Source organism: Sinocyclocheilus anshuiensis, unplaced genomic scaffold, assembly GCF_001515605.1.
Source record: "Sinocyclocheilus anshuiensis isolate Anshui unplaced genomic scaffold, SAMN03320099.WGS_v1.1 scaffold329, whole genome shotgun sequence".
NCBI lineage: Eukaryota > Metazoa > Chordata > Actinopteri > Cypriniformes > Cyprinidae > Sinocyclocheilus > Sinocyclocheilus anshuiensis.
In genome coordinates this window covers 2,194,988-2,209,721 of record NW_015540881.1, presented here as the reverse complement: position 1 = coordinate 2,209,721, position 14,734 = coordinate 2,194,988, and the positions used below count along the sequence as shown (strand labels likewise).

Below are 14,734 nucleotides of genomic sequence, written 5' to 3'. Positions count from 1 at the left end.
GGTTCAGCACAGTTTATAGTCTGCGTTAAAATGAATCTGTCAGACTGCAGTTTTTGAGTTTATTGGCAGAAAGTGATGACGACAACGTTATTTTGCAGGGGACCCAGGTTAAAGACGTGATCATTAAACCTGATGCTCCAAACACGCTCCTCCTAGACAAGCATGCCGACTATATTGCAGCCTATAGCTCCAAGAAGGATGACTATGTAAGTTGATGGCTTACAAAAATGCAAAAAATGGTTTTCCTTCAAAAAGCAATAAAATCAGAGGTTAATCCCCATGTATTCTGCACCATTTCCTGCAGGAGTACACACTGTCAGAGTACTTGAGAATGAGTGGCATCTACTGGGGTCTGACAGTGTGATGGTGGGTTTGGTTGTAGGCCTGGTTCAGAGTCCCATGCTGGTCAGGTGAGTTGTTTGAGGTATTTTATGCCCACCTTTAAACCATTTTAGTGTATTCATACATTGTAATCATATGTTTTTCTCATCCTGTCTCTAGATTTACTGCTGCACAGGTTTCTTGTCGATCACTGGGCAGCTTCATCAAGTAAATGCAGATCTGTTGGGTTGGTGGCTCTGTGAAAGACAGTTACCATCAGGAGGCTTGAATGGGAGACCAGAGAAAGTAAGATGTCCTTTAGATCAAAGATATTAAAGGGTTATTTCACCCAAAATGGCAGATGACGTATGGAGGTCAGCGTTGCACAAGCGCTGCTCAGAAGTGACGAATGCGGAAGCGCAGGGGAGAGATCAAAACGAATTAGAAGTACAAAACGAGGATTTGTAAAGAAGAATGTCGGAGGATTTCGATATAAGCCAAGGGGAGACTGGTTTTCCTTTGCTGTAAACAAAACTTGGTTCTCGCGTGATTTAGCATATTCTTATGCTACGCCTATGTCCTACATCATCCGCTGGATGCCACTCTCTCATGAACGTGCATACGACAGTTAGCAGAAGCTAGAGATTAAGGTTTATAAAGTTGTAAATATGGATATTTTTCTTACACAAACGCATCGCATTGCTTCAGAAGGCCTTTATTAACCCCCCGGAGCCATGTGGACTTATTTTATAATGGATGGGTGCAATTTTTTGGACTTCAAATTTAGCCAAGAGGAGACTGGTTTTCCTTTGCTAAAGTAAGGAAACTTTGCTTCTTTTGATCCTGTAAACAAACCTTGGTTTTCACGAGACTCACTGGCGCATGCACAACGCTGACCTCATACGTCATGCTCCCGGAGCTGCTTCCGTCTACAACTGTTGGCGCAAGCTAGATTAAAGTTATTATTACGTTTTAAATATGGATATTTGTCTTACAAAAATGCATCGATTCACTACAGAAGGCCTTTGTTCACCCCCTGGAGCCGTGTGAGGCACTTTTTTATTATGGATGGATGAGCTTTATTTCACTTCTTTTGGACTGATTAACTGCAACACCCGCTGAGTGGCATTAAACAGCTTGAAAGATCAAAGACAATTTTTAATATAACTCTGATTGGATTCATCTGAAAGAAGGAAGTCATATACGCCTAGGATGCCTTGAGGTGAGTAAATAATGGGCTAATTTTCATTTTTGGGTGAACTATCCCTTTAACATATACTAATTAAAAAAACGTGACTTAAAGGGAAAGTTCACCCAAAAATGAAAATTCTGTCATTAATTACTCACTCTCATGTCGTTCCAAACCTGTAAGTCTTTCGTTCATATTTGGAGCATAAATTAAGATATTTTTGATGAAATCCGAGAGCTTTCTGAACCTCCATAGACAGCAAAACAACTGAAACGTTCAAGGGCCAGAAAGGTAGTAAGGACTTGTGACGTCAGTTGTTCAGCCATAATGTTATGAAGAATACTTTTTTGTGCAAAGAAAACAAAAATAATGACTTTATTCAACAATTTCTTCTCTTCCGCGTCAGTCTGTTCACAAAAGTACTATGATGCATAACTCTTTAGAACTAGTTATATTTTCAGTCTGGATATCATATCATATCATATCTGGATTTCATAGCTGGATATTTAATTGTATCCTAAGTCTGACTTTTGACTTTCAGTGTATTCTGCGCATGAAGTGACCATCTGATCCAGTTAGTGTAGTGTAGGTACAGTTTATTTTGTAAAAGATTAAAACTAAAATTATTACCATAATAAAATAAATTTGAAAATAGCAATTAAATATATATAGATTAAATTAAAACTGTTTGAGAACCATAAAACATATTAAACCCAAATTAAAATTGACCATAAATAATAAACAAAAATTAAATGCATTTTATTTAATGTTTTTAAAACTTAATACTAGATTATTCAAAAAAATGTTACATTTATTTATTTATTAGAAGTTATTATTTATGATTGACCAAACACAACCGTGGATGATGTTTTTCCTCTGTTTTCAGCTGCCTGATGTCTGCTATTCCTGGTGGGTTCTTGCCTCCAGAAGGCCTTTGTTCACCCCCTGGAGCCGTGTGAGGCACTTTTTTATTATGGATGGATGAGCTTTATTTCACTTCTTTTGGACTGATTAACTGCAACACCCGCTGAGTGGCATTAAACAGCTTGAAAGATCAAAGACAATTTTTAATATAACTCTGATTGGATTCATCTGAAAGAAGGAAGTCATATACGCCTAGGATGCCTTGAGGTGAGTAAATAATGGGCTAATTTTCATTTTTGGGTGAACTATCCCTTTAACATATACTAATTAAAAAAACGTGACTTAAAGGGAAAGTTCACCCAAAAATGAAAATTCTGTCATTAATTACTCACTCTCATGTCGTTCCAAACCTGTAAGTCTTTCGTTCATATTTGGAGCATAAATTAAGATATTTTTGATGAAATCCGAGAGCTTTCTGAACCTCCATAGACAGCAAAACAACTGAAACGTTCAAGGGCCAGAAAGGTAGTAAGGACTTGTGACGTCAGTTGTTCAGCCATAATGTTATGAAGAATACTTTTTTGTGCAAAGAAAACAAAAATAATGACTTTATTCAACAATTTCTTCTCTTCCGCGTCAGTCTGTTCACAAAAGTACTATGATGCATAACTCTTTAGAACTAGTTATATTTTCAGTCTGGATATCATATCATATCATATCTGGATTTCATAGCTGGATATTTAATTGTATCCTAAGTCTGACTTTTGACTTTCAGTGTATTCTGCGCATGAAGTGACCATCTGATCCAGTTAGTGTAGTGTAGGTACAGTTTATTTTGTAAAAGATTAAAACTAAAATTATTACCATAATAAAATAAATTTGAAAATAGCAATTAAATATATATAGATTAAATTAAAACTGTTTGAGAACCATAAAACATATTAAACCCAAATTAAAATTGACCATAAATAATAAACAAAAATTAAATGCATTTTATTTAATGTTTTTAAAACTTAATACTAGATTATTCAAAAAAATGTTACATTTATTTATTTATTAGAAGTTATTATTTATGATTGACCAAACACAACCGTGGATGATGTTTTTCCTCTGTTTTCAGCTGCCTGATGTCTGCTATTCCTGGTGGGTTCTTGCCTCTTTGAAGATCATTGGCAGAATTCACTGGATTGACAAAGCAAAACTGCGCAATTTTATTCTTGCTTGCCAGGATGAAGAGACTGGAGGCTTCGCTGACAGGCCTGGAGACATGGTAACACAAAATTTAGCATATGCATAAATATTTTGCATGTTGTTTCTCTAGGTCTTGCCATTTTTTTAAACAGAGCTCATCAGTCTCTGCAGTACATTCTTACCAGTGTTATATATTTCCATCCAGGTGGATCCTTTCCACACTCTGTTTGGTGTGGCTGGTCTGTCTTTGCTGGGAGATGAGCAGATCAAACCAGTGAACCCTGTGTTTTGCATGCCTGAGGATGTGCTTCAGAGGATTGGCCTCCAACCAGACTTGCTGAGCTGAGTTGAAATTTTCAGCATAGCCATTTTCCTCTTCTCCTACCCCTGCACAGCCAGCCATTTTGAAATGGGCAAACCGTGGAAAGCTGTCATCTTCAACTAACAATCAGTGCGCTGTTTAGAGGGACCAAGAACTTTAGAAAGCCCCTTAACATTGTGTGCTTTTTACAGAGAATTGTTCTCATCATTGTGTAGGCACAGTATTACCATGCTTACTTTTGTTAGTGGGCTTTCTCTATTTAAAGATGCGGTTCAAAGAGGGATATCTGCTATTTACAGCTTTCACTGTGTATTAAAACATAACTTTATTTATATGAGTAATTCAGCAGGTCACTTTTTGGTGTCAACCAAAAGTGTTTATTCAATGAGGGGAGAGGTCGCTCACTCATCTCTGATTTCCAAAGCGAGTATGCGAGACTAATAAATTTACGTTACATCAGACGTTAAGCACCATAAACATGGATTTCATGCATGAGATTAATTTTTATGTCCTCTTACTGTCATTTGTTCACATCAATTGTCAAGGTTTTGTAGGTCCTCACATCTCTCAAGCATTTATTGTGCAACCATTTTAAAAGTCATGTTTGCTTTGCAACTGCTGTTATTTCTAAGGTTTGGGAGAGTTTTGCTTTTGTGGTATGAATGAATTCTCTCACTCTGGCATTTATGCCAGTGTGTGAAGATGCCTGTTGTTTGGGATCGAATAAATGTGACTTTAATATAAAAAAACTCAGTGTTGGATTATTCATTGTCAGGTGGGAAACTGTTGGTGTTCTCCACAAGGAATCAAGTGTTCATCAGCCCTAGAGCATCTGACACTGATTATGATGAATCTTTGTTGGCCTGCTGTTACGTGATGTTCCTCAGTAGTGCTTGTACATTTCTTTGGTTAGAAATGTTTGTATCATATAGAAAACCGTTAAATTGAATTGATTACCAGTTTTAGTCAATCAAGCTTTGAATGTCACAAATTATCTTACGAGGTTGTTTACTAAAATTCATTTCAAAATAGGCTTTTCACACTGCTTTTAAATTTATATTCATATTTGCTAGTTAAAAACAAAGCTGCAAAACTTTCAAGTATATGAGCACGGAGTTGGAAAAGTGAAGATGCAATCAACTCGGAGTGTGTGAATTCATCAAGAGAGCAGCAATCTACAGACCACTGACAGATTTGCAGAAACAAACACAAGGGTTGTTAGGCTACGATGAAACCCCACTGGCTCTCATTACAACCTGTTCAGAGTGTGGGGTATGTGCCACATGTCACCACAGTCTCCTGGCACTTATGTTTTTGTTAGATCACCTCACATATGCACAGACACACACAACCTCTGCCTCTGTTAGTTTAATTAAGACATGATGGGTTTTACGACTAAATATGCTGTCGCATTTATTTTGAGTTATATGAATTGTTAACTGAAAAGTTCTTTGGGAAATCTAAAATGGTTCTTCTACAACAACATTGCAAACCCCCTCTTTTGGAACCTTTATTTTTAAGAGTGTATAGTGGAAAAGGGTTCTTTAGATTATTAAATGGTTTTTCACACTAAGAAAATTGGTTCTTTTAAGAACTGTTTACTGAAAAGTTCTTTAGGGAACCAAAATGGTTCTTCTATGCCTATGGCATCACTAAAAAAAATCCCTTGTTTTTAAAAGTGTAGGTAGAAAGGCCTTTGAATATTGTCTTGACTCTTGGACTAAGAGTCAAAAAGGTTGAGAATCACTGGTGTGTGACAAGGATACAAAGATGTGTTTAAAATGCATTAGACAAGATTTCATCTGTTTGGTTTCTCTATTGAAGAAAGTTTGCACTGTACGTAATTCACAGCTAATATTTACTCACCTGTAAAATGTTTAGCTTGCTTTATATCTATGTGAGATTTACTTGATTATGATAACAAATGAATAAGATGTGAAATCAGTACATTAGCTTTGTCTACACTGGATTTATTCTTCTCTTCAAACATGCTTTTTAAAGCCGTTTTGTTAATCTGCTGTAGAAACCATTACAAAAATCCAATGTCCACACATTCTTACAAAAAACAAAAACTAAACTGTAAGCCATGCGGAAAGACATCCCATTAGCAACAGCCTCTCTCTGACTGACACCTTGTTCAAGTTGGTAAAACAAGTACATCTTTTCCATAAAGAGTGTCTGTGCTTCTTTTACAAGCCTGGGAACATTGCAGAATGGTATTGATGCCTCTGTTGATGAACTGAATGTAGGACATTATGTCTAGCTGTGCATGAACTGTGAATCGGACAGAAAGGAATCGAATCCCTCACTTACCCTTAGGGCAAGTTATTTATTTTTCATTGGCTCAAGTTAAAAAATATAGATGTGAATCATTACCCTAAATTTTTTTAATTGGATGAATGAAACATTTTTTTCAGTGCTCGGAGGACAATGGGTTTCATATAATAGTATATAGAAAGCTTTACAAATCAATTGCTTATAAAATTCAAGACCCCATAGCCCCATGAAACAAGGGATGGATTACTCTAATTTATTTTAGGATGATGGTTATTATTGTTATCTGACATGTTCTGAGGATCCTCTGTAAAATATTAGTTCAAATGTGTGTTTATTTAAAGTCCAAACAGAAGAACCCAACTACTAAATATCACACGTCACATCTGAACTCTGAAAGCTCTGATACAAAGTTAGACACCTTTTCATTCAAATCCCTCTGCTTGTTGTTGTTTAAAATTTCAGCATGATGAGAATAATTGTATTCTTTGATGAGCAGCTCAAGGCTGTGTTTAATGGCTGCCTTCGATATGTGACCTGCCATTGTTCATGCTGTCTTGATTTTGTAAGTATATTGACAACATCTTGCCATCTTGGTTTCGCTGCTGTGTACCCATATTATAAGAACCACTTTGCTCACATAAGGGGTTCCTCAGTACAGGAGGCATATGAAGAGCAACTTTTTGTTGTCTTTGATGCGTTTGTTTTGCTCTTCTGTGAAGGGTGAAATGTGTAGGAGGCGAGGAACTGTTCTTTAGATCTGTCTTTGCGATATGTGAAGGGCTCTTGGTTGAAGTCTTCTGAGGACATCCATCACTTTTATCCTCATCTTTTTCATTGCATTCACTTGAGAATAACTCAAAATGAGACAATGAGGCTTTGAAATAATCATCCTGGCGGTTTTTTAAATCCTTATGTGGCGAAACGTAGGTATTAGTGCTGCATGTTTTATAGGTTTCTGAAGTCAGTGTGTGCTGTTTGAGTTCTGACAGATCCCTCTCACAATCACCAGAGGTTTCATCACCCAAACCGTCATGCTTCTGGCCAAACATGTGGTTAGACTTCATTGAGTTACCACTTTCAACACTCAAATCAATATTACCGCATTTCTTTGCTGTCTTGGATTCTTTACAAGTTGAAAAGGCAGTACTCACTGATCTCAGATGAGCAGTGTAGGCTTCATGACAATATCCGCTTATCAGGTTTATGTCTATCAAGGTCTTTTGAAGCTCTTGTATTTCTTTGTTGATCAAAAACATTGATCTCCTGTGATCTCTCCACAGAATTTCCCGCTCTTCCACAAATCTTTTAATTTCATAATAGTTTTTGAAGTGTGCTCTCTGTAGATGTTCGACTCTGGATGTGTTCGTTTTTCTTGCTTTCAAAAAGCTCATGTCTCCAACAGATTCAACATGTACTGACTGTTCAGGAGCCTTGAGACATGAGTGTTTGTGTTGTACCTCAGGTTTACCTCAGGGAACTGTGGGAGGCCGTATGTAGCACAGCGATACAGGCGTAAGACAGACAGAAGATACTATTGGTTAATGGGAAACAGTCCCCTGTAATTTTTTCACCCTTATGTGAGTAAATTATGACACACATATCCATCAGATATTTTGAAGAGAGTTGATAACCAAACGGTTTCAGTCCCAATGACTTCCAATGACTACAAGTGAAGTCAATGGGAACCAAAACTGTTTGGTTAGCAACATTCTTCAAAATATCTTCTTTTGAGTTGCATGCAGATTTGGAACGACATGAGGTCGAGTAAATGATGACCGAGTTTTCATTTTTGGGTGAACTATCCCTTTAAATATTCAACATATGCATCAAAAGTAAAGTTCTATATACGTTTGACATTACAAGTATGGACAAAACACTCATCAAACGAAGGGTGCTAAAAGGTCTTATTCACAAGAGGGCAGCAAACATCTATTGTTCACTGGGAAATCAGCATGTAACACACACGCTGTGTTACTTATATTGAGTCCAACCCTACATTAAAATCATGTAAAATTATAATTACAAATGACAGCATAAGGCGCATCATGCTGTGACACTGACTGAAGATGTAAGGCATAAATCTTTTACTCACCATACAGCCGTTTTTATCATCTGTAATGATCATCCTCATTGCTACTAATATATCCGCCTCTAACTGGCTGTTTGGTTTGCATCTGCAGTGCCATCTCCAAGTCTGCAAATCCTTCACTGATGCTTTCCTAGCGCATGTATTTTTTATCATAGTCTACATTGCATAAAATATTCAGATAGGACATTCACTTTTCTGAGCCCAGCCAGGCTACTGATCCCTCACCTAATAGTTGGATGAGCATCCAGGCCAAAGCCCAGAGCCGGTGTCAGCAAACACTTGCCTGAATGTCAAGTCATGTATGGCCATGACTCATTCCAGCCGTCTCGCATCCGAAACCACAACATTAAATGGCAATCATATCTTAAATGTTTCTGTAAAAATAATTTATATAACTGCTGCTAAAGTAGTAAACATGTTAGATTTCATCACATTATACATGGTTTAAGTAGGAGATTTCTGAAGGTTGGTCTTATTTCAGGACAATGGATGAAAAAATTCAAAATATGTTGTGCATACCAGCTCTAAGGAAAAGCTTTTCATACCTCAAAGTGCATGACATTCAAAAAAATATTTTTTTTTAAATATTGATGTATTAAAATCTGTTTTAAAAAAATGTTTTGCTCATGTAGATGTACTGTGAATGGAGCTACACTGGCACTTGCTATAGTGGGAGGCCATTGTGATCATATGCTAACTATAGGGGCAATAATACTGTTATGACTATATATATATATATATATATATATATATACACTGAACAATTTCTTTGTAGTAGATAACATTTATTTATAGTAATAATATAGATAATGTTTCTATATAGTTGATAAGTAATATTTAAAAAAATAAATATAGTTAAATAATACATATAAATAAATAATATAGATACTGTTTCTATATAGTTGATAAGTAATATTTAAAAAAATAAATACAAATAAATACAAATAAAATTTACAAAAAAAAGAAATATAAATGAATAAAAAATATAGAATTAAATATGCAATAAAAATAATATTTTAATAACATATATAATCACCAATATGTCATTATAATAAATGTTATACCAATATTATTTTAATAACATTCAATCACTTATATTTTATTAGTAAAAGTTATAATAATAATAAATATTTGCACAAAAAAATAAATATAAATACATAAAAATATCAAATGAAATACATCATAAAAATATTGTTTTTATTTAAACCTTATTGTAGAATATGTTGGATTATTTTATTACGAATGTTGAAAACAGTTGTGCTGCTTCATATTTTTGTGGATTTTTTTTTTCAGAAATCAATGTAACATTATAAATGCCTTTGCTGTCACTTTTGATCAATTCATTGCGTCCTGGCTGAATAAAGGCATTAATTTCATTCAAAACTGACCGCAAACTTTTGAACAGCAGTATTATAAATCTCATAATATTTACTAACATTTACCAACTGCGCCCATGAACAAGTATATATATATATATATATATATATATATATATATTATTAGCATTGTTATTTTTGTTAGCTATAATGGTTGTACAATATATACTTGTATGAATAAATGGCTAAAACATACCAAAGTCACAGAAATAAATGTGGAAAAATAAAAACAACACCATTTAAAATAACCGTTTTCTAATTTTAAAATATTTTAAAATGTAATTTATTCTTGTGATGTGAATTTTCAGCAGCCATTACTCCAGTTTTCAATGTCACATAATTCTTCAGAAATCATTCTAATATGCTGGTTTGCTGCTCAAGAAACATTTCTTATTAATACCAATGTTAAAAACAGTTGTGCTGCTTAATCTTTTTGTGGGAACTATGCCACATTTTCAAGATTCTTTGATGAAGAGAAAGCTCAAAAATACAGCATTTATTTGAAAGCGAAATCTTTTGTAACATAAATGTCTTTACTGTAATTTCTGATTCATTTAATTCATCCCTGCTGAATAAAAGCATTCGTTTCTTACCAGAGGGTAATAAATTATCACGAGTGCATACTTTTCTAAAATGTTGCAGAATTAAATTAAATAAAATGACCCAAGTAAAAATCAACCTTTAGACATTGCACACAATGAACTTTACAGATCAGGAAAACGTAGCATTTTGTGCACAGCAAAAATAAGTGTTTAGAAAAGTGCTGTTTAGTGTTTTGGGAAGGGCAAAAAATCAAAAGGCCCTTTAGCACTGATGTCTGCATCCCCTTCTAAATATTTAATTATAATGGGTTTACATCTATGCTATACAAATCTGAGCCAAAATGTCAGTTGTCAGCTTCAGACAATGCATCTTTTCTCACATCAGTGCATCTCGTAGACAAAAACGCTTTATTTTTCCATTTCAGCATGTTTCTTCAGTTTGACAGAACATGTTGGCTGTACAAAACGTCACATGAAAAAGAGGACACAATCAAATCAGATGGAAAGAAATGCTTTCTGTCTCTTTAAATACTGAATACAGTTTGACAAGACCACAATAACAACAGTAAGAGTGAGAGAGTGGGCCCTTCTGAATATGTCCGACTGCTGACTCACATACTGTATCGCCACTCAAGACGCTAAAACCGTTCCTCATATCACATGAATAATTGATGTTGCTTTTAAATGCTACAAAAATAACATGAAACAGAATACAAAAAAATCCATTTCCTTTTCGGCCATGCCCGCAGTGTGTGCGTCAGTGAATTAAAAGTGGCTAGATCCTCACAGATCATCCCTGCGTTCCATTGCTTGTTTGTCCCACAGAGCTGGAAAGAAAAACCAATGCAGAGTTTTATTAAGCGGCATTTGGGTTTGCACCAAAGCGATCTCAGAGATTCGGAGTCCTTGTCCCACCAGCAGACACACAGTTAGGAGGCGAGGGCCAGCAGTGAGCACTGACATTTGGCTGCGTCTGATCCAAACTCCACCAGCTGAGCCTTACACCAGAAGAGTGGCTAGAAGGTCTATGTTTGTTTTGTTTTGGCTAATAAAAATATATCGTTACTATTGTAAGAAGATCAGTTCTTCTCTGTTTCACAGTGTTTCACATGCATGTGAACGTCTAACACTAAGTCCCTAGCTGCTGGCTACCACAAAACACATTTCTTCTCTCCCTTCAAACGGAAAATAAAACTAAACCTCTGAAGAGAGTCCTTTGGTGTCATTTGTTGTTATTAGGAGGAGAAAATCCTCTTTATTTCTGGGCTGAGTATGGTGTAAAGACGATGTGGGGCCTGGGGGGGGGATAGATTATAGCTATCCAAATAAGTGTCTGAAATCTTGTCTGTAAACTGCGACGCCCTGAAACGTGACTAAATGGCACATGAATACAAGCCTCGATTACATGACAGCATATATAAAAGGTCACATTCCACGACAGCCTCCAGGTGTTCAGCTTTACATCAGCCGCTAAAGCAGGGCAAACGTCTCTTGTCCTCAGATCAGCGGCGAGGAGCTCGTTCGGTAAAAAAGAAGACGCGTGAATCCGACTGCAGCCGGAGGTCTGGATGAGAGGGCTTCCCTGAGGGAGTATGGATGGAGGGAGAGCGGTAGGCAGTCTGGGCAGCGGCGGAGCTTCTTAAACGCGGGCCAGCAGAAAGGCCAGCAGCAACAGCAGCACAGCTAGGCACGGGCCGTCTGCCCTGCAGCGCTGGCTCTGATCAGTCAGGAATGGCTCTGGAGACTCGTAGCCCGAACCATCTGAAACACACAAACACAGAGAGACAGCATGCGGAGAAGAAGCGCTAGGAAATGCATACCTTTACACAAAGCAGCAGGGGCCCACAGCACTGACCTAATTAGAGTTTAATTACTGAGGCGGAGGATCTGGTTCACATTTCACACAGCGTTTTCATAGATTACACGGACCTGACGTATCTGTGCCAATGAATTTAAAATAAACACTGGATTTCTACTTGGAGGGTGAGCGATGTTGTTCTAGACAAAGTGACCAGAATACTATTCAAAAGCTTGGGGTTGTTCGTTTTTTCCATTTCTTTTGAAAGAAGTCTCTTATGCTTACCAAGGAGGCATTTGTTTGATCAAAAATATAGTAAAAACTGTAATATTGTGAAATATAATTACAATTTAAAACAGTGGTTTATTTTAGAATGTAATTTATTCCTGTGATGCAAAATTGAATTTTCAGCCATCACTCCAGTCTTCAGTGTCACATGATCCTTCAGAAATCATTCTAATAGGCTAATAGGTTCTTGCTGCTCATCAAACATTTAATATTATTATGATATTATTATTATTATCAGTGTTCAAAACAGTACTGCTGCTTATTATGATGGTTTTTTAATGTGGAAACTGATACATTTTTGTAAGATTCTTTGACAAATAAAGTTCAAAAGAACATTTATTTGAAATTGATTTTTTAAAAACGTCTTTACTGTCATTTTTTTATCAATATAATGTGTCCTTGCCGAATAGAAGTATTAATTATTTTTATTTTAAAAACTTACTGACCCTAATCTTTTGAACAGTAGTATGATTTGTGAAGATTTGAGAATAAAGCAGCATTTTCATATCATATGTTCAAAAGAACAAAACTGCCATATATGGAGAAATTGGCACAGTAAAAAACAAACCAAAAGCAAATATTTTTCATTTTCTTCTCTGAGTGAGTTATTCAGCCAATTATTCAGTCGTTTTCAATATAAGACTTTAAGTAAAATTGTTTCTATTGTAATTTATTCACTTGTTTTCTTACAAGATAAAACATTTATCCACAACACAACTGTATTGTATACTGTAGCTGGGTAGAAATCCCTATTAGCAACCAGCAATACAGCAACTGAGCACCAGAGATTACATCATTGGCATAATGAATAACCCTGTGTCAAGTAAAAATGTTGTCTGAGCTGTTATTTTTAAAATGTTTAAAACAAGAAGGATTGTAACTATGAATGTAACTTATGATGCCATTACCTGACACCCTTTTCAAATTTGACTTACATTCCCCAACAATTAAAGGGATAGTTCATGCTGTCATCATTTTTTCACTCTTATGTTGTTCCAACCCTGTATGACTTTGTGGAACACACACACAAAAAATATTTTGTCTGTTTTGGTGACCACTGACTTCCATTGTATGGACAAAACCACCCAAAACACTGAGACATTTCTTAAAGGGGTCCTATTATGCTTTTTCACTTTTTCAACTTTAGTTAGTCTGTAATGTTGCTGTTTGAGCATAAAAAAGATCTGCAAAGTTACAAAGCTCAAAGTCCACTTCAAAAGGAGATATTTTATTTAACAGAAATAAATTTTCAAAAACTACAACGAACAACTCGTCTGGACTACAACGCATAGTTTCCGGGATTTGTGATATCACAAATATCTCCTTTTGAAGTGGACTTTGAGCTTTGTAACTTTGCAGATCTACCCAGCTTGAGACCTGGTTGAGCTGCACTAGAGAAGGCAACGAGTGTTATCACTATGTCGGAGACACGCTAGTTTTCTCAAGGCAGATGAACTTAGAGTGGTTACAATCATCCGGGTTTAAATCGCGCTCAAATTGATTTGATTTTGACGCAATATTTAGAGACGTAAATTACGTGATATTAGTTTGAACGTCTTCCGCTGCGCTGATAATGTACCAAGTACTTATGATGAGTAGCGATATTGAATATTTGATTGCCAACAGATTTACCAAGCTGTCATTCAAACAGTATATATACAAATGTAAAAAAGGGAAAACAGCCTAAGCTGGAAATAGGCTACAGCAGTCGGCTTAATTAAATGGCACAACAGGCAGCTCTCTTTTAACACAGACTTTTAAGAAGGGATGGATGTTTGCTTCAAGTGATAGGCCAGGTAAGTGAAATTATATTATCTTGCTGTATGTGAAGAAAACCGTATGTCGTTTTCTTTACGTTTTCTGACTAAAAGCAACCAAAAAGCCATTTTAAAGTGGTTAAGCAAATAATAATAATAATAATAATAATAATCGGCAGGGATCCCAGACCAATACAATTAGTGTGCCTCCTCTATTTTAAAACCCACGAGCCGCCACTGCCAATCACAGCACATTTCGTATTTCAGAAGGTAGGCCTTCATTTGATACAGGAAATATTCGAGCCGTTCATGCCAGACTGAGGAGAGAGGTGTTGTAATAATGTAAAATATGTGAAAAATAATGTGTTTTTCGAACAACCTAGTATGAGAGCCTGTTCTAGTACACCTCCAAAACAAAATCAAGACTTTGTTAAAGAGCATAATAGGACCCCTTTAAGATATCTTCTGTTACTGTATGTTCTACACAAGAAAGAAAGACATACAGGTTTTACTCACATGAGGGTGTGAGTAAATGATGACAGAAATGTCTTTTTGGGTCAACTATCCCTTTAATATGAGGTTTCCATTGGTGAGTAATGAAGGTAAATTTAAATAATCCACAATAGTTCTAATAGTTCCCATTAGACCTCAGCTGCTGTTTTGATGGATGTAGACTGCATTTGAACACATTCCCGCAGCTTGAAAATAAATATGACATCT

General features: G+C 35.9%; 1 protein-coding gene and 1 pseudogene across 1 annotated transcript in view; one reads left to right on the top strand and one right to left on the bottom strand.

Annotated features, from left to right (window-relative positions):
• Nucleotides 1–4,627, top strand: part of LOC107688546 (geranylgeranyl transferase type-2 subunit beta-like) — a 5,270-nt pseudogene extending 643 nt beyond the window's left edge.
• A 5,919-nt stretch (nt 4,628–10,546) lies between these two features.
• LOC107688504 (ephrin-A2) overlaps nt 10,547–14,734 on the bottom strand; it is a 64,217-nt gene continuing 60,029 nt past the window's right edge. Inside the window, exon 4 of the mRNA XM_016486189.1 lies at nt 10,547–11,929. Within this exon, the coding sequence (XP_016341675.1) occupies nt 11,811–11,929 (119 nt within the window). The 3' untranslated portion in view covers nt 10,547–11,810. The remainder of the gene's footprint in view (nt 11,930–14,734) is intronic.